Source organism: Leptosomus discolor, chromosome Z (genome assembly GCF_034619465.1).
Source record: "Leptosomus discolor isolate bLepDis1 chromosome Z, bLepDis1.hap2, whole genome shotgun sequence".
Lineage (NCBI taxonomy): Eukaryota > Metazoa > Chordata > Aves > Leptosomiformes > Leptosomidae > Leptosomus > Leptosomus discolor.
Window position 1 is genome coordinate 80,404,598 of NC_141419.1, and position 20,990 is coordinate 80,425,587.

General features: G+C 35.5%; 1 protein-coding gene across 1 annotated transcript in view; it reads right to left on the minus strand.

Annotated features, from left to right (window-relative positions):
- The window catches only part of SPEF2 (sperm flagellar and cilia associated 2), a 95,024-nt gene that overhangs the window by 19,156 nt on the left and 54,878 nt on the right, over positions 1-20,990 (minus strand). The window contains 3 exon segments of the mRNA XM_086479742.1: positions 2,135-2,241; positions 18,582-18,811; positions 19,980-20,118. Coding sequence (XP_086335868.1) covers positions 2,135-2,241; positions 18,582-18,811; positions 19,980-20,118 — 476 coding nt within the window.

The window sequence follows — 20,990 nt, forward strand, 5'->3', positions numbered from 1 at the left end:
GTTCATATGAGATCCAGCAGCACACCTCTCCTCATTGGTTCCTTCACCATCTGAGTTAAAAGTTATCATCAATGTTTTTCAGGAACATCTTGGACTGTGGATGCTTGGCTGTGTTGTTTTCCCAGCAAATATTAGGGTGGTTTAAGTCCCCCATGGGAACCAGGGCCTGTGATTGTGAGGCTCCTTCCAGTTGTCTGTAGAAGGCTTCATCCACCTCCTCATCCTGATCAGGCGGCCTATAGTAAACACCCACAACAAAGTCTGCCATCTTAGCCTGCCCCCTAATTCTCACCCATAAGCTCTCAACCCGCTCATCATCCCCCACTAGGCAGAGCTCCATATACTCCAGGTGCTCTTTCACACAAAGAGCAACTCCCCCACCTCGCCTAGTTGGCCTGTCTTTCCTAAAGAGTACAAGAGTATCATTAAATAAATCAGGTTACAGACCTCTGTCTGTCACTGAAGCTAATTGGCATGTGCAGTTGATATCCCTCTAAATAAATACTCTGACTCCCTAGATAGTGGTCTATACCTAAACTGCCTATGAGATAACGGCCCTTAGTACACGCTAACCCCTGAAACATGCTCCATCTGGGAGAATGCTAAGAACTGAACTGACAATTTAGCAGCATGAGTTCAAAATCTAGGGCCTGTGCCTTGGCTCTCTTCTCCTTACTCTTACAGGTGTCCACCATGTGGCTTTTCTCTGCTCCAGCATTATTTTCAGTTACAAAAAAACAGTAGTAGAAAAGCTGCTTTGCGGCTTGCCACACGTGTCTTTTTACCACTGATGACATTGTATGTGTACAGCAGAGCAGGGTACAGAAAACAAATAGTAAAATCTCCTGACAGAGTATTGTGAAGGCTGTGTCTGATAGAGCGAACAAAATTGGCACAATTAATTTCTTCACTACTGGTGTAGTGAGACTCTACCATGTACCTCTACACTATCTTCTGCCCCCGACCCCCCCAGATTTCCTTCTCAAGGGAAGGGTCTGGTTTCCGCCAGACTGGAGCTCAAGAAGGAAGCAATGTGTTTACAGGAATAAGGGCTTGGGGAAACACAGGTTGAAAAAATTTGGTAATGTCGTAGATGTCATCTGCCCTAACATTGGCAGGTACAGTACTGCTTACTATAATTTGAAAACTTATTTGAAATTCTGTTAAGTCACACAATGATGAAATGATAAGTTCAGCTCAGAATAAATAGCTTGTGCTGAATAAATATATACTGTAGCTTATGCTTCATGCATTTCCTTTTGTATGTAAGTTCTTGCTTTCACTATAAAATTAAAAGTCTCATTTTTAAAAAGTGCTTTTAAGGAAAGGAAAATGTTATTAAAATAAAAATAGTACTTACAAGCACTAAAAGTTCTCAAAGAATAAAGAACATGGGATATATGTACTTATGGGCTATTAATAAACAATGTTTGACTCACAGTTTTCCCTGTATAATTAATTTCCTGTGCTAAGATTAGATTTTTATATGCTGTTGATGACAGTTGTGCCTAGTTTTCACTCAACTCAGTGGAAATCCATCACTCAGTAACTTTAAAATTGCTTACTCATGCATCTCTGCAAAGAACATTCGAATAAGGCTCTTTCCTTCATGGAAAAATCAATTAAAATTATCAAAATATGCTAAAACAAGTAAACCTTTTCATGCCACAGGCTTATCAGCAACATCTGAAAGTAAAATTAATCAGAGAATTCAGTGATGGAAGATTTGGAAAGACTAAATTATAATTTTTCATGTTCTTTTTTATGTTCTAATTTTTCAGATTATCTGAAAATCTTGGATAAACAACTTTAAGGTCGTACAGCTCCAGATTTGATTCTGCTGTCTTCAGATAGAGAACATAAAGTCTTATTTCAGCTCCTGGAAACGAATTTTCAATGGTGCCTAAGGAACTGATATAATTTGAAAATTTTAAATAAATATAGTGCTGACAAAAGATTTTTATTTCTGTCACAGTGGCTTTTAGCAACTTTCTCTAGTGAAAATGAAGAATTTTAAGGAAAAACTGTTAACGTCCTATAATAGTTATCTCTTGACTTTATCATAGTAAGGACAATGCTGCATCTTCTACACAAACCAATACTACAGTTGAAATGAAAACAGGGGTTAACTTACATCTGGAAGTGTTAAGCTCATCCATGCATCAGGAAGGCAATTTGTTCCAAAAGTCAAATTAATCAAGTCCATAAAAATGTCAATAAATACTTTCTTTTGTATAAAACCTAATAAAAGAAAGTCAATATAAAAATAAATTATATTTACAATTTTTAATAGAGTTATTTTGTTGGTTTTTTAACTTTAATGGCCATATGGGAAAATTCTTTATTTTGGTATTATGTGCTATTAATAGTGGTAATATCTTTCAAGCCAAACATAAAATTTTCTCACTTAAAATAAATCATGTGTGGCCTGCCTAATAGCAAAATGTCAAATATTCCAATACACTACAATTCTTTTGATACTTGTCCTGATCTGCATTGTGATCACTAACCCATCCTCACACAGTCTACACTGATAGTTAATGAACCGTTCACAAATACCAATCACACACATTCTGTGTATTGAGTACCTACCAACCTTTTCTTTCACTGTGCCCTGTTTTAATTCAGTCATAAATCTATCTCTAGTCCTGAAAATAAGTGTGTGTTAGAGAACATGATGGAAACCACAGACCATTGTCTGTTAAACTTTGATTGTTTAAAAAGCTTCTCAGAATCAGCTTGTGGGACTTATAAATAGCTCCAATAATTTAATTTTAAAGAAATTGTAAGATAAAAATAAATAGGTGCAACCAAACCTGTTAGTTTTTTAAAATAAGCATGAATTTGCTTATAAGCAAATAGAACCTTCAAACTTCATGCACAGTATTAAAACACAAAATTAAGTATAGCAAAAAATGACAGACAGATGTGATTCTTTTCTTTAAGAATTTGACTTTGCTGGCTTAGTCAGGATTCACTGTGAAACCTCTGTAGTAATGACAAAAAATGTAAAATAAGTTTCAAATTATCTAAATTTTGAGAGACAAAGCTGATATGGTCAGGTTATGATCACTTCCATAGCACCAAATCAGTAAGTTTTCAGACTACAGTTAAAAGCAAACACAATTAGTGAAATAACAGGACTCAAATTTTTTTCTTTTGACAGCTGAACTTCTTGACCTTTTGAAAAGGCACATCTGTGCACATTCTATGGCTAACAAACTTTTTTCTTTGAAGTGGAACAGTGAAGTGAAATTCATTAAGTTTATGAAGAAAGATTTAAGTGGTAGGAATATTAAGAATCTGTTTGTATATTAATTGCATAATGTCAGTGTTTAAAATCAACTTGCCAATTTGAATTAATAGTCTACAATCTCTGTAGACATGTTCGCCTCCAATCAGGAAAACCAGGAGTAACACCCTCAGCACATCTTAATACAGCAGAGAAATCCTACACATATATAACCTTTGAGAGAAGAAGGAAAAAGTAGATTTGGGAAGCTTAAAGTCTGTTGGGACAGGAACAAGAAAAGGAGAAACATCTGGACGTCAAGCCTTTTGTCCTACCATTAATTTCAGCATGAAAGCAAAATCTGGGAGAAAATACTGGCAGATTGATAACAGTAATCTGATGTTACCTCTTCAATGTTTTTGAGGTTTCTACTTTGAGAAAGACTACCTTTTAAAATCATGTGAGTTAGGCTCTTTACTGTAGCACCTTGGATTGCTGATTTAATAATTTTAAGATAACCAGAAACTTGTATTTTGAGAGAACTTCAAGCCACAAGAATCATATGATTTCCATATGGTACAATAAAGCCTACATCACAGAAGCATCATTATTGGGAGACTTCACAGAAGATTCAATAAACATAGTAACTTTTTACTGGTCCATGGGGACAAAAGGCTATAATCCACTAAGGCACCAGTGAAAAAATGATATTAAAATATGAGAAAATTTTTTTCATCTTATTTGCAGTTTCAAATTGTCTAGTACTTTGCTTTACCCTGAAAATCCCTATCATAAGTTTTATTTCATGTTTTACTAAACATTTCCCTTTCCACATCTGGTCCTCAGTACTCTGGCAATCTAACTTCTTTCTCATATTATCTTGTGGTTTAAATTGTTCAGTTCCTACTGTGATTTCCCTATATGACAACAAAAAATGCTGTTCCTGTATTTGCTATGAGTTTCTGGCTGTCTAAAATGAGATTGAATTTTGTTCTTCTGCATAAAATTCTAAAAGGATACTAATAGCCTCATGTCATTTTCTGTGAGGATACGTGACTTCAGAAACACACCTAAAAAGTATTTGATGTGCAAGGAAATTAAAGCAGTTGAATCAAGTGATAATATCTGAAACAGGATTAAAGGATTGGAGTCCAAAGCATTAATCACAATTTATAAGCTTTGGATCGTATAACATGCTAGAACATAGTTTTCAGGTAAATTTGACATTAGTTGATGTTAGCCTACATCGAACAGGAATTATTGTGAGGTATTTAAGCACTGTCAGGTGATGTGCAGTGTTTACCCATTTTTCTTCCTCTGTGGTAAATGTGAAGAAATAACCCTCTCTTTCATTCAGAGCTAAGCTAATTTTTATCTATTAGTTATAGAATTGCTGATGTGCTGTAGGGTAATTTCTTTTACTTTACTACTTTCTCCTGAAACATCTGATGGGGGACAATTCCAAAGTATCTTCAAAAAGTTATGATAGTTAGAAACTTCAAATGGTGTGTGATCTAATTTTTTCTCATGACATATCTAGTAGGAATGAAGAAGTCTCAGAGAGAGAGGTGAAATCACTCATAAGCATATAAAAATATACATCAAATAACTTTCCTCAACCTATTTTTAGATATTTTGTCTAGGTTTAATGTATTTGGGTTTATATTATAGAACATGGAACTGTTTCTGAATATCTGATTATATTATAAAATTTATTATAAAATTTAATTTGGGGTTGCCAATGTTTTATAATTATGGAGAGATGCTATGAGTGGGTAGTTACACAGAAGGTGCTGAGAAAAGAATACTGGTGGATGAAAATTGGGAAAAAATTCCCATCATTGGCTTTGTCCACCTAACAAAACTGTTTCAAAACAGGTATGCTCTTTACAAAACCTTTTTGTTAAGTCAAAAAAATAAAAGGAAACCAAACCCAACAAGTTTTTGTTAAATGATACAGGAGACTGAATAGAAAATGAACTTATTAAATGTGTAGAAACACTTTTAATTAGAAGGGGTAGCAAGAATTTTGGAAAAAGAATCAGAAAAAAAGCTGGAGAGATGGTCAAGATCAGTAAGTAAACGTCACTGGAAACAGACGAAAGTACGTTGAGGAAACTGACTGCAAATTAATACACCTACTACATTGCAGATAAAACCAATCAGGAAAGGATTTCAAGAACACTTGAGAACAGGATTAGAATTCAAAGTGAACTTTACAAATCGGAGATACAGTCTAGGATAAAAAGGACACTATCCAATAAGAATAAATGTCAAGTGCCACACTGGGCTGAAATACGAATTACACAAATGTCACAATGGGAATCTTACTGTCAAAGTAAAATTTCTGTAGAAAAATCTCCAAGGATTATGGCAGACTACAGTATCACCACAAAGTACAGGGAAGACAGCGGAAATAATCCCTGCATTCTTTTTAGCCTGTGAGGCTTCTGCTGGCATACAATTTTGGAATTTGCAGATCTAGAAGGAAGTATGGAAACTATAGAGTGTGTCCAGAAGAAAGCAACAACTATCATCACAGGCTTAAAAAGCATGTCCTGAGAGGCAAGGTTGAAGGAATTCTGCTAGTTTCATCAAAAAAAGGAAGACAGTGAGAAAACATAGAAGTAGTTTTTCAGTTAAAACTGAATGTTACAAAGAGGATAGGGATAACTCCCTCTCCATAGCTGCAGTTAGGAAAAATTATAGAAAATAAAATTCATTTGCAGCAAAAATATTTCAGATAGCAGTAAAAAATATATAATCAGAAGGACTAAACTTGATCCCATTTTTATACATGGATGACTTCTTGATATCCCTTTCCAACTACTTGTTATGATACTAAGATTTTACTAGTATTTTTCCAAGGGCAATGTATCTATCTTCAATCCTAATACTAAAAATGTGATGCTGCCCCTGTGCATCATGGAAGTGACTTCAGTGTTATAGATTCTAAATATACTTTTTTTCATTACTCTGGTTTTTGTCTTCTGCTGTTAGACATTCTGGAGACACATTGTCAAACTTTTCCTAATCTTGTTGCAGTTAAAATCATAGACTCATCGAACAGTTTGGTTTGGAATGGACCTTTAAAGGTCATCCAGTCCAACCTCCCTGTAGTGAGCAGGGACATCTTTAGCTGGATCATGTTGCTCAGAGCCCCGTCCAACCTGACCTTGAATGTTTCCAAGGATGGGGCATCTACCACCTCTCTGGGCAACCTGTGCCAGTGTGTCACCACCCTCATTGTAAAAAATTTCTTCTTTATATCTAGTCTAAATCTACCCTCTTTTAGTTTAAAACCATTACCCCTTGTCCTATTGCAACAGGCTCTGCTAAAAATATTGCTCCCATCTCTCTTATAAGCCCCCTTTAAGTACTGAAAAGCCACTATAAAGTCTCCCCAGAGCCTTCTCTTCTCCAGGCTGAACAACCCCAACTGTCTCAGCCTGTCCTCACAGGAGAGGTGTTCCATCCCCCTGATGAACTTTGTGGCCTCCCAGGTTCATGTCTTTCTTGTGTTGAGGAATCCAGAGCTGGCCATAGTACTGCAAGCGGGGTCTCACCAGAGTGGAGTACAGGGGAGGTGGAGTCTCACCTGCCTTGATCTGCTGGCCACACTTCTTTTGATGCAGCCCAGGATATGGTTGGCCTTCTGGGCTGTGAGCACACATTGCTGGCTCATGTCCAGCTTTTCATCCACAGGTACCCCCAAGACCTTCTCCTCAGGGCTGCTCTCAGACCCTTCATCCCACGGCCTGTATTGATACCAGGGGTTGCCCTGACCCAGGTGCAGTACCTTGCACTTGGCCCTGTTGAACTTCAGGGGTTCACATAGGCCCACTTCTCAAGCTTGTCCAGGTCCCTCTGGATGGCATCCCGTCCCTCAGATGTGTCGACCACACCACTCTGCTTGGTGTCATCTGCAAACTTGCTGAGGGTGCACTCAATCCCACCATCTATGTCGCTGATGATGATAATAAACAGCACTGGTCCCAATACAGACCTCTGAGGGTCACCACTTGTCACCCATCTTCATCTGGACATTGAGACGTTGACCAGTACCCTCTGGATGCAGCCATCCAGACAATTCCTCATCCACCAAACAGTCCACCCATCAAATCCATCTCCTTTCAATTTAGAGAGAAGGATGTTGTGGGGGACTACGTCAAAGGCCTTACAGAAGTCCAGATACATGACACCCATAGCTCTTCCCTTATCCACTGATGCAGTCACTCCATCATAGAAGGCCACTAGGTTGGTCAGGCAGGACTTGCCCTTGGTCAAGCCATGCTGGCTGTCCCAAATCACCTCCCTGTCCTCCTTGTGCCTTAGCAGAGCTTCTAGGAGAATCCATTCCATGATCCCATTTGAAAACGTTGAGGGGAGAAACTTGGTATTATATCACTTGAAAATCCTTAGACTTAGTAATACCACATATCCTAATAAAGTACTCTGTATAATAGATAACCTCTTGCTTATTAGGTAAAGTATAAATATTTTTGTTATCTCTATGAGAAACCACAAATGAAGATATTTCAATGACGGATATTTTACAATCAACCATATGATGCACAGTACTGTTCTCTTTCTGATCCATACAGATAAACTCTACTCGAATGGACTAACATCCCTTAATGAAGCATGCATTCAAAACTTACTCTACTTCTGATGTACTGTTTAGACCTAGAAGTAGCATGAACACATATGCAAGAGACAAAAAAACTTCTATATATATGTATGTATATATATAGTATACAGTGCATCTTCTGCAATCACTAGACATGTTTTATATTGAGAGAGTTGATCTTGATTTAGACAAGGGCTGATTCAAAGGTGAATGACCCCACAGTAATTTCTCCCAAATTATTTCCAGTTCCTCTTCATCACTGTTGGAAGAACTATGAAGGGTCATTAACGATTTCACTTTAGCTATCTTTTTCCTTGATCATAGAAATATATTCTGCTGGTATGCTTTACCTTGATTGGAAATTATTAAGTAGAAAGTTGCACTTACAACATGGAGAATTATGAAATTGTGAAATCGGATACTTCTCTGAACAACTCTCATTCTCAGCTCTTAAGATTAAAAATCAAGATACATCACTCACTGCAACCCTCACAAACATTTTTACAGGGAAAAAAAGTGATTCAAGTTGTGAAATATATTAGTCATACCCTGGCTGTAAGAGTATTTGTTATGGGAAGACTGATTTGTGCAATTAATAATCAGCAATGGAAAATGGATCTGTTCTGCCTCTGTAGGAAAATCTTCTGAAGGACAAGTCTGACAAAAAGCTGTGAAAGGTCACGTTAAACATCTGTAAGAGAATAATAAGTAGCAACACATACAGATATGGAGAGAAGGTAAGACCCAAAATTCATAGGCTACAGAGGTCAAGCAATCATTTGACAGAAATAATGCACTGATTTTCCACATATTTATCAAAAGAAAACCAGGGTTTTCAGAATCAATAAGCTTCTTGAATTATTAAAGACTGATAGTAAGATGACAGCTAACTCCAATGATTATGACTCAGCTAAATGCAATAAACAATCAGATAGAAGATATGAGTCATACTTCTGTCTACATGTCGCCAAGGTAACAATGTATTCCATTTTTTGGTTCATTTTCTTCAGATTTTTAGAAGTTGGGTATAAAAGGGCAAATGTAAAGATCTACTGGCGATCCAGCAGTGAATATAAAGAAAAGCCATATTTTAACATTGTAATATGTTATGAAAAAAAAATAAATTTTACAGTAATTAACTCCACAAGGTATTCTGTTACAGTGTCCATGTATGTTACAAGAAGATTGTGAAATAAAAACTAACAATTTTCCTCTAGTCACTTCCACAGAGACTCTCCAAATCAAACTCAGATGAGTAATCTGGTCTTTCATTTGTCATCCTATCACCTCCCTGCAGTCTTCTATTTCTTTGCCAAGTAGCATTCCACAAATGAATAGCTTTCTGGGGGTCAAATTTTTTGATATCTGGAGAGTTCATCTGAATTATCATAAGATCTGTCACACTTTCAGACCTTAGTTTAGACTGCAAATGCATCATGGTGAGTTTCATTTGACTGAAGCCTCGCTCTGTTTCAGCTGAGCTTGCCGGCAGAGTTAGAATCAAATCTACCAGTGTCAGGATGTTGGGATACTTCTTCGAATAATCTGAGTTCACCGAATCCCATGTCAAGGTCTGGATGTTCTGAAATCTACAAAGCATTGGAATTATTGTAACTATCACTAAACGTATTTCCATAATCCTTTTGAGTAAACCAATAGACAGGCACAACTGCAGTTTTCTTATTACCTGTTATACAGCTCTAATTTCAACATGCTCCATTCAGTTTCTACTTCACCTATTTTAACACTAGCAGCTTCTAGTATGACTTCATAATGTTTAACCAAGACAGACACTTCCTCTTCACCAAATTCTGTAACAGAGGTAAAAAAAATTTGATGCTTTTGAAAAATTTAGAAGGTGCAGTTCAAATAGCCACTATCACAGTTCTATACCTTGTTTCATTTTGTCAGGCCATAGTTTAAAACTTCCAATAGTAGTTGCTCTCAAAACATCTTGACTTGCATCACAAAAACAATCACGTAGCCTCTTCACCAAATTACTTAGTACTTTAGTTCGTACTGCTGCAATATTTCCATTTCCAATAAGCTGGTAACCATGAAATTGCTGAATGGTCTCCATCAGGTATTCCTTTGGACCAGGTCTGAAAGATACAGAATACAAACCAATATACAATATTCTTTTATTATTTTCTGAGATCATAGATCAGTTGTTAGAAATACTAGACCTTGTTTGATACATGTGAAGTGTTTCCAGCGTTGACTGCACAGTTGCAAATATGTCTGCAATGGAGGACTTGTAATCAAGAGTAACACGTGACAGAATGTTGAGGGCATTGATAACATCCAATAAGAAGTGAGAAAACTTGACTATCTCCATTCTCAGAAGGAGGTGTAAAAGGCTTTTGACTTTTTGCTGGTTTGAGGCTCTTGAATCTTTTTCAACCTGCTAATGAATATTTTAAAAAAAAGTGCCAGGTATATGGACCAAGATCAGCCATAGCAATTACTTTTTCCTGAATCTATAACAAAATTTTAAATAATTTACCTTACTCAGATGTAGAACAATTGCAGGATAGCCTTTAAGGAGAATTTGTAGGGCTGTTTGTAGACGAGGAAGCCACTGGGAGCCTCCAATGCGAGAAGGAATAGCTGGGTGTAAATTAATGGCTTCATATGTGGCTTTGAGAGCACTCTTATTTAGAGGGGAGTTATGATAAAAGTAATACATATTTCTCAAGACATTGCTTAAGATGTTGTATAGCTGAATATTTTTCAGTGCTCCTTTATAAGCCAGCTTTAGGCGTTGAGCAAAACAATGCACAGACTGTACACAAGGCTGAATTTCTCTCAGAAGTTTAGCTACCCCACTGTTTTCTCCTACCATGACATCTGTCCCATCGCTTCCAAAACCAACTAATTTTCTTGACCAGTCTTGGCTGGCCAGATTGAGCTGAAGATTTATTTGTAATGCTTCCTCAATTGCATTTTTTATAGTTGAAGCATCAGTTCTGGGAATGGGTTGGACTCCAACAATCTGGCAATGGACTTTTCCTTCATTTGCAAAGCGCACATAAACAACTGCAGCTGCTTTCAGTGTACTGTCTGTGACTCCATCACTAATAACAGAAAAGAATTTACATTTCTTCAGTTTCTCTTTCAAAGCTCTTCTTTCTACTTCAGCAATAAAATGTACAAACATTCTTGCTGACTTGTCATTTCTAAATACAGAACCAATATCCACTCCTTTCATATCATCTAGTTTGCACATCCAGGAAAGGTCTGTAAAGGGACGACCAGACTTAGCAATAGCATGGCATGTTCTAAAAATATTTTCTACTCTACCTAATGTTATGGAGTTCATGCTCTTCAATATCTCGTCAGCAGAAGCTCTATCTGGTGAAGCAGTACTGGCAGCTTCCATACAGGTAGCCCAGGCATGAGCTTCACTACTCTGGTGTGTATTTATAAATTCAAGTTTGAAGTCATCAGTACCAGAACAAAAATTATGAATGTCTTCCCCCAAATCCACATTATGCTTACGACATGGTGCACAAAACATTATTCCTCTTTCACCATCATATTTTAACCAGGAGTATTTTGTTAGCCATATTTTTGGAAACTGGCGATTCCTCTTTGTTTTCTGATGTTCCAAATCTTTCTTCTCTTTCCCTCTGTCACCAACTTTTCTCTTGCTAGAAGAATTACTCTTGCTTTTAAATTGCTTCAGTGCTTTTATGGCTATAATTTAAAAAGAAACAACTAAATATAAAATAGTTTTTATTTCATAAATTATCAATTGTATTTTTTCTTTTTTTCATCTATATTTATTTTGTTAATTTGGGACTAAACTGTGGCTGAAAACAACACCCATAAAAGAGAACAAGGAAAAAGCTGAGATCTACTCTTGAATTACTTGGAGGCTACACAGGATCCTGGTAAGAAATGGTCAGTTGTGACTCCAATTTCCTTTGGCTACCAAAAGTTTGTCAGCACATGCAATCAGTAAAGTGCAGCAGCACCAATACCTTTTTGGAAACAGAGAAAAACAGAGTTAGGGAGTGCAATTCAGAGTGGTCTTTCAGGCAAAATGTCGTCAGGAGTTACTACTGAAGTCACAAACCTATTATGATTCCCATTACAACTGATATTTACAGAAAAGTTAACTTGGAGCAAGTCCGTAAATACATAATCAAATACCTGTTACAGAATTCATAAAATGTTCTACAGCATATGTAGCTGGCCTGATCTTCTTAAAATATATTTAACTGCAGAATGATTTTACTTCTGCTCTGAGAAAGAGGAACTGTATAAGCTTCGCATTTTGTTCTCAAAATGAAAACATTCTTAAAGCATCAAGATTGTTCTCAGTATTATTTTCCCAAATTGTTCTCAAGATGGTAATTTCTATATTTTGTAGGAGCAAATGCCACAAGACGACATTTTTAAAAATTCTGTCTCTAGAGCTTGTGAATCTCCTAGTTTTGGCAAGGAATTTAATGATTTTTTTAGCACACTGTTGACATAAGGTCATGACTTTGAAAAGAAAGCAGTCAAATAATGAAGACAAATTCCATGCAGAACTGAGGCAAAAACCCTAGAAATCTATTCATTGGGAAATAGCAGAAGAACCAAGGAAATGACCTAAGAACAGTCTGACTCCCCACCCTCCTTACTGTAATGTGCACGTCAAGAGGCAAAATTAACAATCACATTAAGAGAGAAATGCCATTTCTGGCACCTTAAAAATCTTAAGAAAAAGAGTCCTTGTACCCCACTCTTTTCTATTTTACAAGAAGGGGCAAATTTTCACATATGCATTATACAATTTGTAAGAACTGTTTGTTCCCATTCTCATAAAAATGACAGTTTGTCTGCTCCATTCTATTCTGGGCATTTTGAAAGGCCATAACATTAAAAAATGTTAGGAACATGCAGTTTAAATAGGTTTCCATTATGAACGATTCTTTTAAAGAACTTTAAATCTGAGGTAGCAGCTGTGGTCCACATGGACAGCAAAAAAACCTAGACCACAGCACCCTTTTCTGACTAGTGTCCAAGTACCATACCGAGGACCAAAAAGAGAGGAGGAGAAGAATTCTCAGCATACAGGAAAGATTAAAAACATTCCCTGACATTAGGTAGCCACAAAATCACAAGAAATTATGAAAAAGAGATGGGGAACAGGATTAATGGATCTGCCAGAGAGTGGAAGGGACAAAATGGCTGTAACACCTCTATAATGCCTTCTGCTTCCTGAGGTGTATGGGCACCTGTAGAGACCAGAAAAATGGGGATTAGAGTAGATTCTGTGAGCCATTGTCAGGGATAAAATTCCCTGAAAAATGGACCTTCAATGTTACCAACATTTTTTAAGTTTTGAATTTTTTTACTTCAAAACACCAGGGTTTAAAGTCTTAGAAAAATATATTGGGGGCACCATGTGTTTATAAGTGATCAGTTTCAGGTGTCTTTAGAAAAACAGCATATTCTGCAGTGTGTGAGAACAGTAAATATACAGCTGAGATGCATGAATCATCAAATCAGCTCTATAACCCTCTCAACTGTAATTATACTCATTACAAATCCTCCCACTAGTATATTCTTACTGGGGACATAGGAAAAGGTGGGATTTGTTGCAGTGGTACTATGAAAAGGACAAAGGATACAAAAGGAAGCCAGTCTGTACTAATTATGAAGCAGCTTCTTTTTCACATAGAAGTTTGTCATCAATGAAATAAAAAGGAAAACTAATGTAGAAAAAGCTACACAAGGTAGAATTGTTTTTCATTAAAATCTTTTAAAAAGTATCATTTGTCATATCAATACCATATCACGACATTGACAAACATTTATATATATATCAATAAGCAGTGCAGACATAATAAACAAATGCAAAAAACTGATCAGTGAAGAAACTAAGATTATGACCACAAGTGAAACCAAAACCAGAAAAATAAACATTCAAAAAGGAGCATTAAGAATGAGAGAAGCATAAGAGTACACTAGACATGCACCCTGTGAACCAGGACTGTGACTTTTTAAAGGGGCATAAGAAATAAAGAGCAATCACCACGCCTCAATTATAAGGCACAGATATACAAAAGAGGCTATTTCTTAATGATACACCAGTCAGCAGAATATTTTCATACAGGCACTGTATGAAAATATTTCCCTAAACTGAGGAACTGTGATAAAGAATCAGCTTATAAATTTACACAGGAAACAAAAAACGAAGAGAAGAGATTGTAAACCTATACTAGAGAATGACATTAACATTTTATTCCCTTTTCAACACATTTTTACCAAAACGTTTAAACAGATTCCTTTCCTCTCCATTTTCACTGAGAAAAATTTTTCCAGAGCAATTTCTGACTAGAAGTTTTTATGATGATCTATGCAAGTTACACACCACAGTCTGTAGCTATGCTGTAAGGGATGAATGAGTGAAATAAATCCTGAGGCTGAATTATATTCATTTAACTTTAGTAGTGTGAAAGCTAGTAATATGGGATACCTCTATCCTTAGATGAAGAAGACAGAAGTCTCAAAACTATGATTCATTCCCTCCAAGATATTGAGATACTCATCACCACCTGCAGGTGATTTTCACTGTAAATATTTACTTCATTTATTCGCTAGTTATTACTGATTCTGCTATGTTTTACATCCAAGCGTCACTAATTAGTGAGAATCAGGATTTTAAATTTAGTATTACACAGAGTAAGGTACGCCTGCTGCTGCACAGATGCAATGAGGTGAAAGGAGAGTTCACCTGTCACGCTGACTGAAATCTTAATACTTGGATATATATATTCAAGTATACATATACAAGTATGTTAAATATACATATACAAATTTACATATACAAGTATGTTAAGTATGTTTCATAAAAGTAACTGGATAAACAGATTTTTAAACATGATAGGCAAACAGTCACAGATTTCTGAAATTCAGTAACACACATGATTTAGTAAGAGACATAACAGGAGATGTAAATGAAACTGAGTCAGTAGAATTACCAAATTTTCCATTACCTGTAGGGAGAGGTTTGGATCTCTGATTAAGTGCTTTATATCCCAAAAGTTTGGGCATTTTCTATCTGTATTATTGGCCTAGTAAAAGATTCTTCCTCCGTCTACAAACTTAACCTTTCTTATTTACAAGTATTGAAAAAAGCACATTGAAAAGGAATATAGACTTAGAAAAGATAAGTTAGAGATGACAAACTTATTTCTACACTCATATACAGACTTCACTCTCTATTCACATCAAAGCCAGATCCTGAGGATTACTATTGTAGGCTTTGAATTGTTTCTACAAAAGTGCTTAGGAAGAGAAAGCATAATCTATAGACGTTATTCAAGATCAGCGGGTAATTCTGACTGTTCCACTCAATAAAATATTCTATTAAAAAGGTAAAATTTGAGCTGAACTAGATACATATTTTAATATGCCTATCTGTTTCAAATTTAGCAACACAGTAAAACTGAATTGACAAGTCTATAATTTGAAAAGAAATACCAATACGATTTGGTCATAGGCTGTCCTCTATGTTTTACTAGTTCACATCTTAGCAGACTATTTTATAGTTTTATAAATAAGCATTTTAAACACTTTTTGGATACTGGGTACATACGTTTTTTAAACCTGATTGAAGTTTATTTCTGATGAATAATCAGTTCTGTAATTCAAACTGGAATGATTCATGAGGATCATGACTGACAAAACAAACAAAATTTAAAATTCCCTTCTGTAACACAGACATAAGATGAGGAAAAAAAGTCTAAGATAGGACCTATTTTGATCTGTTTGGTAATACAAACATTACCAAAATTGGATTTTCTGAAGAAAATTGAGACATTCCAGGTGTGTGCTAATTGAATTGACAATAGAAGTGGTATTAGGAAGAATATAGTGCAAAGGGGATGAGATCTAATAGATGGTTAGTTTAATTCTGTGGATAAGAACAGAACACTTCCAAAGAGACAGTAGAAGAGAAAAGGAAAACCAATGAGTGTTAGTAGCTCCGTTTAAGACCTGCCACATTTCTTCCTGTAAAAAAGCAGCTCATTCCTGAGGCAATGTATTAAAGCACTGTTAACAAAGTGATCAAAGGAGTTAGTAAAATTAGTGAAAATATTGCAGAGCCAGAGTTTGGGCTATGGCACTTGGAATAATAAAAAAAATATATAATTTAATATTTGCTTATCAAATGAAAGACTCTGTCAGTAGGATAGGAAGTCCAGCATAGGCTGTATTTTCTGTCCATCGGTGCTTAGAATGGTGAGTAACGTGCTTCCATGGAGAACCAAGCATGCAGGATAGAACAAAGTTGTCTGTGATGAATCAGCAGTTCCTTAATACTTTAAATTCCTAGGAAACACAAAACTATTTACAATTTTTATACGATTTCTTTTGTAAATACCAAATGATTTTAAAGTATATTGGCACTCTCACTTTTTGCTTTCATTTTGGCAATTTGTTAAATGTATCTTGAAAAGGCATCCTTTTGACATTTACCAAATATCCTATGAAAAACTGTTTACATGTTTATTTCTTCCAACATAATAATTTCTCCTTTGCTACTCTTTGTTTTGCTTGGAGTTCTATGTAAAATTCTTCTTCATGTAATCTCCATAATGCTATAAAAAATAAGCCTAATACTCCATTTGCAAAACAACTTTAGGAATTTTGCTACCTATATAGTACAGAAGATTGGTAGATTTATTCTATTCAGACTTGCTTTATTGTGCATGCCTCATCTGCTCATTCACTCGGCTTTCCATTATGAATGGTCTGCGGACTATTTAGGTGAGTTAAGAATTAGAAGACTAAGGTATTTGGCAGCAAATCTAGATCTGTTTAGAGGTTGTCCTAGACAGGGACTACTTTTTTGTATCTCCTTTAGAGCTGCCATCCAACAGTGTCACTGCTCGATGCTTTAATGCTTTTCTCTCGTGTTTACTAGAGACAACTACTAAGGAGGCATCTATTTTCTGTTGAGCATTCTATTGAACAAGCATAGACAGAAGGATGTGAAAAATTTTCCTGATGTTTTAGGAGATTTTGGAAGGACTTAACTCTTCCTGTGGAGTCTCTATAATGAAGGGGAGTGGTTGCCTTAGGAAATCTGGGATGTGATTTATGCGGTCTTAAAATGGGTAAGTGCATGGGAGGAAGTATGTTAAGCTTGTGCTTCCCATCCTAATTTAGCTATCCAAAAAGGTAAATATCTTGGCTTAGTGGTCATCAGACAGTAGAAGAATGCTGTTGCACGTTCTTTGGTACCTTACTTTAAACAATAATTCCTTACCGTTGTTCCAGAGAACGTGCAACAGCATTCTTCTACTGTCTGATGACCACTAAGCCAAGATATTTACCTTTTCGGATAGCTGTGCAAGTCATCTTCAGTTATTTTAGTGACTATCATAATATCAAAAGGACAATATTGTAGAAAGATAAAGATTTCATTTGTCTGCTTGCTAATTATTACAAATGTACAAGGAAAACAGTTATTCTGTCTTAAACATGTCAAGACTATTAGAGTTTGTAGTAGATAAAAAATGGTTTAGTTTTAAATATCTCAATGAATAAATGATTTAAAAACAAAAGAAAACCTTTTGAATGGAATGACTAGTCAAACTCGTATCTGCGTTTCACCTCTACAGCACTATCTGATGATTACAAATGCACAGATTTTTAGTTTCACATGACATTATATATGCAATACTATCTGCTAAATTAATCTCTGTAGAAGAGTTTGGAATGCTTACATACCCACGCGTGCTCCTACACTATAGATAAGATGATATGCACCTCTCCGAAGGAAAACTGTAAACCTCTTTCTGCCTAAAATGGGTTCATGCTCAAAAGGTAAATTGAATTTCTGCATAAATATACATGAAAAGCATTTCTGAATAAAGAATTAAATTCAGTTTCATTGTGCCTTTGTAGCCTTATTATTTTGGAAGTGTTGGATACAAAATTCTAAGTATATGTTTACAAATTGTATTTCACAGTTTTAGTGGCAATCATACTCAAATTATAATTATAATACGGAACACTGGTGGTAGTAACAAAACCCTCTGCAAATATGTGTTTAATAACTTTCTATCTCAGTTTAAAACTGCTTTACCTAAATTGTTTTATAACATTTATACAGCAGAAGGAAGTTTTGCAAGAAAGTCTTTTCAAGCATGATAAGTCTCAGGTTCCCATAATTAGAGAGTAGGCGCACAATAAATGCATGTACAAAGGAAAAAAAATAGATATCTGAGTTAACACTTGCAAATCACCCAAAACAACCGGCACACAGTGACTTGAAGAATATAATGGTTAATAGTTATAATAGACCCTATACAATAGTTTCACTAAAATACTGATTTCTTTGAAAAAGTATTTTAAAATAATACAGCTTCAGTGTTCACTGGGCTATGAATTTGTAAACAAGTTAAAGACTTGCATCTTCAAGCAAAGTAAGCATGATATATACCACACTTAAAAACATATTATAGAGACACCTGCTAGAGCAATATTAAGTATGTGGTCTTGAGGATATAAAGCCCATAGCAAAGATATTAAAAGCTTTCAAGTGGTCTCGTATTTCACATTTTCAATATTCTCTCTACGATGTTACTTTTATATGTAGCAAGATCTTTGATTGTAGTATGACCTTTAACTAATGTTTAGTAGCCTCCAGCAGTCACTTAAATTTTAAGAAGGTAACTAACAGGATTGAAAAGTAAAAACTTTTCTTACCTTTAGGTGCCACCTGTAGAAACTGCTTGTGAAGTGTAGTAAGTTGTGAAATAGTTAGAGTACCACTTCCAGAGGTCTCTATGTGTGAAACATGTGGTGAAGGAACAGGGTCAGGAATCACTTTTACATCACTGCTGATGAAAAAATTTGTTTCTTCTAAAGTAATTTCGTATTGGATTTTGCTAGAACTTTCAATATGATGTCGTGCAACCTCAATCAGCTTTTCAACACTGTAAAGTGTAAAAGCAGAAAACAATGAGTACTTTTAATACACAATGTTAATAACTTAGGTTCAAATTTCAATGTGTTTATACATTGAGTGCTTTCCTGAAGAAAGAATTACAAATCCTTTACGTGAATTCTGTACTCAGCAAAATCATTATGAAGTGTACTCCTCCTTTGGCAGCAGAAAATTGTTTGACTCTGGTAAGAAATTTATATAAAGGCAGATCTAAGCCACAGAAGAAACCTGATGGAAAAATACAAAAAGGATGAGCCTTTCATTATTCCATAAATTTTATAGGGGTGGAACACACATGTTCTAACCATGTGTTCATCCTCTAGCCTGTTACAATGCCTTGTCTTCTGCTCTGCCCTTACATCCTAGATGCACAAAGCACTTTGTAGAGCACTGTGGAGGAGCAAATAAAACTGGCTGGAAGGCAGAGGCTTGGCCTCTTTGAGCTATTGCCTGTTAGAGCCTTCACATCTTACATTAATGTCTCTTATCTTGGGCTTGCCCTGGCATGGATCGACTAGCACTGTCCCAGTTATGATTCAAAAGCTAGTATAGGCCAGAAACATTTTCCAAAAGGCAAAGTGACCCCTTTCTTTTGGAGAGTAAAATCATTTAATGATATGGACATAGGCCATTCTGTGCCAGATGGCCTAAGTGTCATAGAGTGGTCCCAAGCACATTTTATTTACCAGGACAAAAAAATTGCAAAGAACTTTTTTTTTAATGGACCTTGAAATAATTTTAAGAAATGTTATACATAGTAGTAATAACAGTAGGTGGAATTTTTCCAGCATGTGTAAAGCACAAGGAAGAAAACAACCCCACAATCCAAAGTGACAGAAGCCACTGAAATGATATAGAGACTTTTACTAAACAGAGTAATTGGTTGTCTGCTGATGCTTGCAAATCTGTAATCTAGAAAAACAGTAGAACTGATAATTACCTCTACTGCTGCTAGTAGAACCTTCTAATCATCCAAGAAATGAGTTATAACCATTCAGGTATTTAAGATAAAAATAAATTCCAGTTCATGAAATTAAATTATTATTTTCTACTTTTTTTTTTTCCATTTTTTTGCTTCTATAGAAACAACTATTTTTACTAGCATAGTCTAGTTTTTTAAAAAAAAAGGTTCCTCTTTAAAATCAGATATACATTACCTGGACATTTCTGCCAAGAACCTGGATCCAAGCCACTTTTCCATATCTCTATATGTCTCTTCTGCTTTCATTGTTAGGTCTTCAACAAATGCTAAAGCCTTTTTTTTTATAAGTTCTAGTCGAGATTTTGTAGCTACCTCTGTTTAAACAGTAATGTCATGATAATATTTATAAAACTTGAGGAAAATTATTAGTCTTAAGCACCTAAAGTTTAACATGTTAACCTGTTTTGGGGCAGTAAAATATTTATTTAATTTCTCATATTCTTGAACAAATTATTTTTCAGAATCACTCCTATTGCATCACGTATTTTACAAAAGTGTGTCTTCTATAAGCATCAGAATTCACAAGGCAACAAAGATCTTAATAAAACCAATATAGAGGTGCAAGGGATGTTTAAGCAGGCAGTGACATTGAACTAAATTAGCACCATACAGCAACAGACCTAGAAGGTTAATGATGCAAGTGTGAGTACCTTGTTATAAATTTTAATGAAAACACATCTAAATCATTATGTATATTAATCACAATAAAAGTTTGCTTTTCTGTTTCTAACCTCCAGCCTTTTAAATTAACCTCACTGGTTTTCCTCCAATCTTCCTACATGTGATTATTTTGTACCCTGAAGTTCAGGTTACATTAGAAAACAGTTTTGTTAGTGAGTGCTAAGAAAATAATTCATAAGAAAATTTTGCATAGAGTATTTACATGAAACTCTAAAAACAGTGAGAATTTCATTACTTTTAGTTTTCAGAATGGGACAAACTGAGAGAAAAAAACAAATCAGTCTTTCACTGAGGGTTAATACTTAAAAAAACCCCTCTAAGCTGACAAGAAATGAGAACAAGTCAGCTAGGTCCAAAGTGAAAACAATGCCAATGGGATGAAAAGACAGCTAAGGTAATGTATTGAGAGACACATAGAACAGGCACTGAAAGACATTCAAAGCCCTACACAAGAAGAGTAAGAAAAGACGACCAGTAGCTAGAAATTATTTTCAGTCCTGAAAAC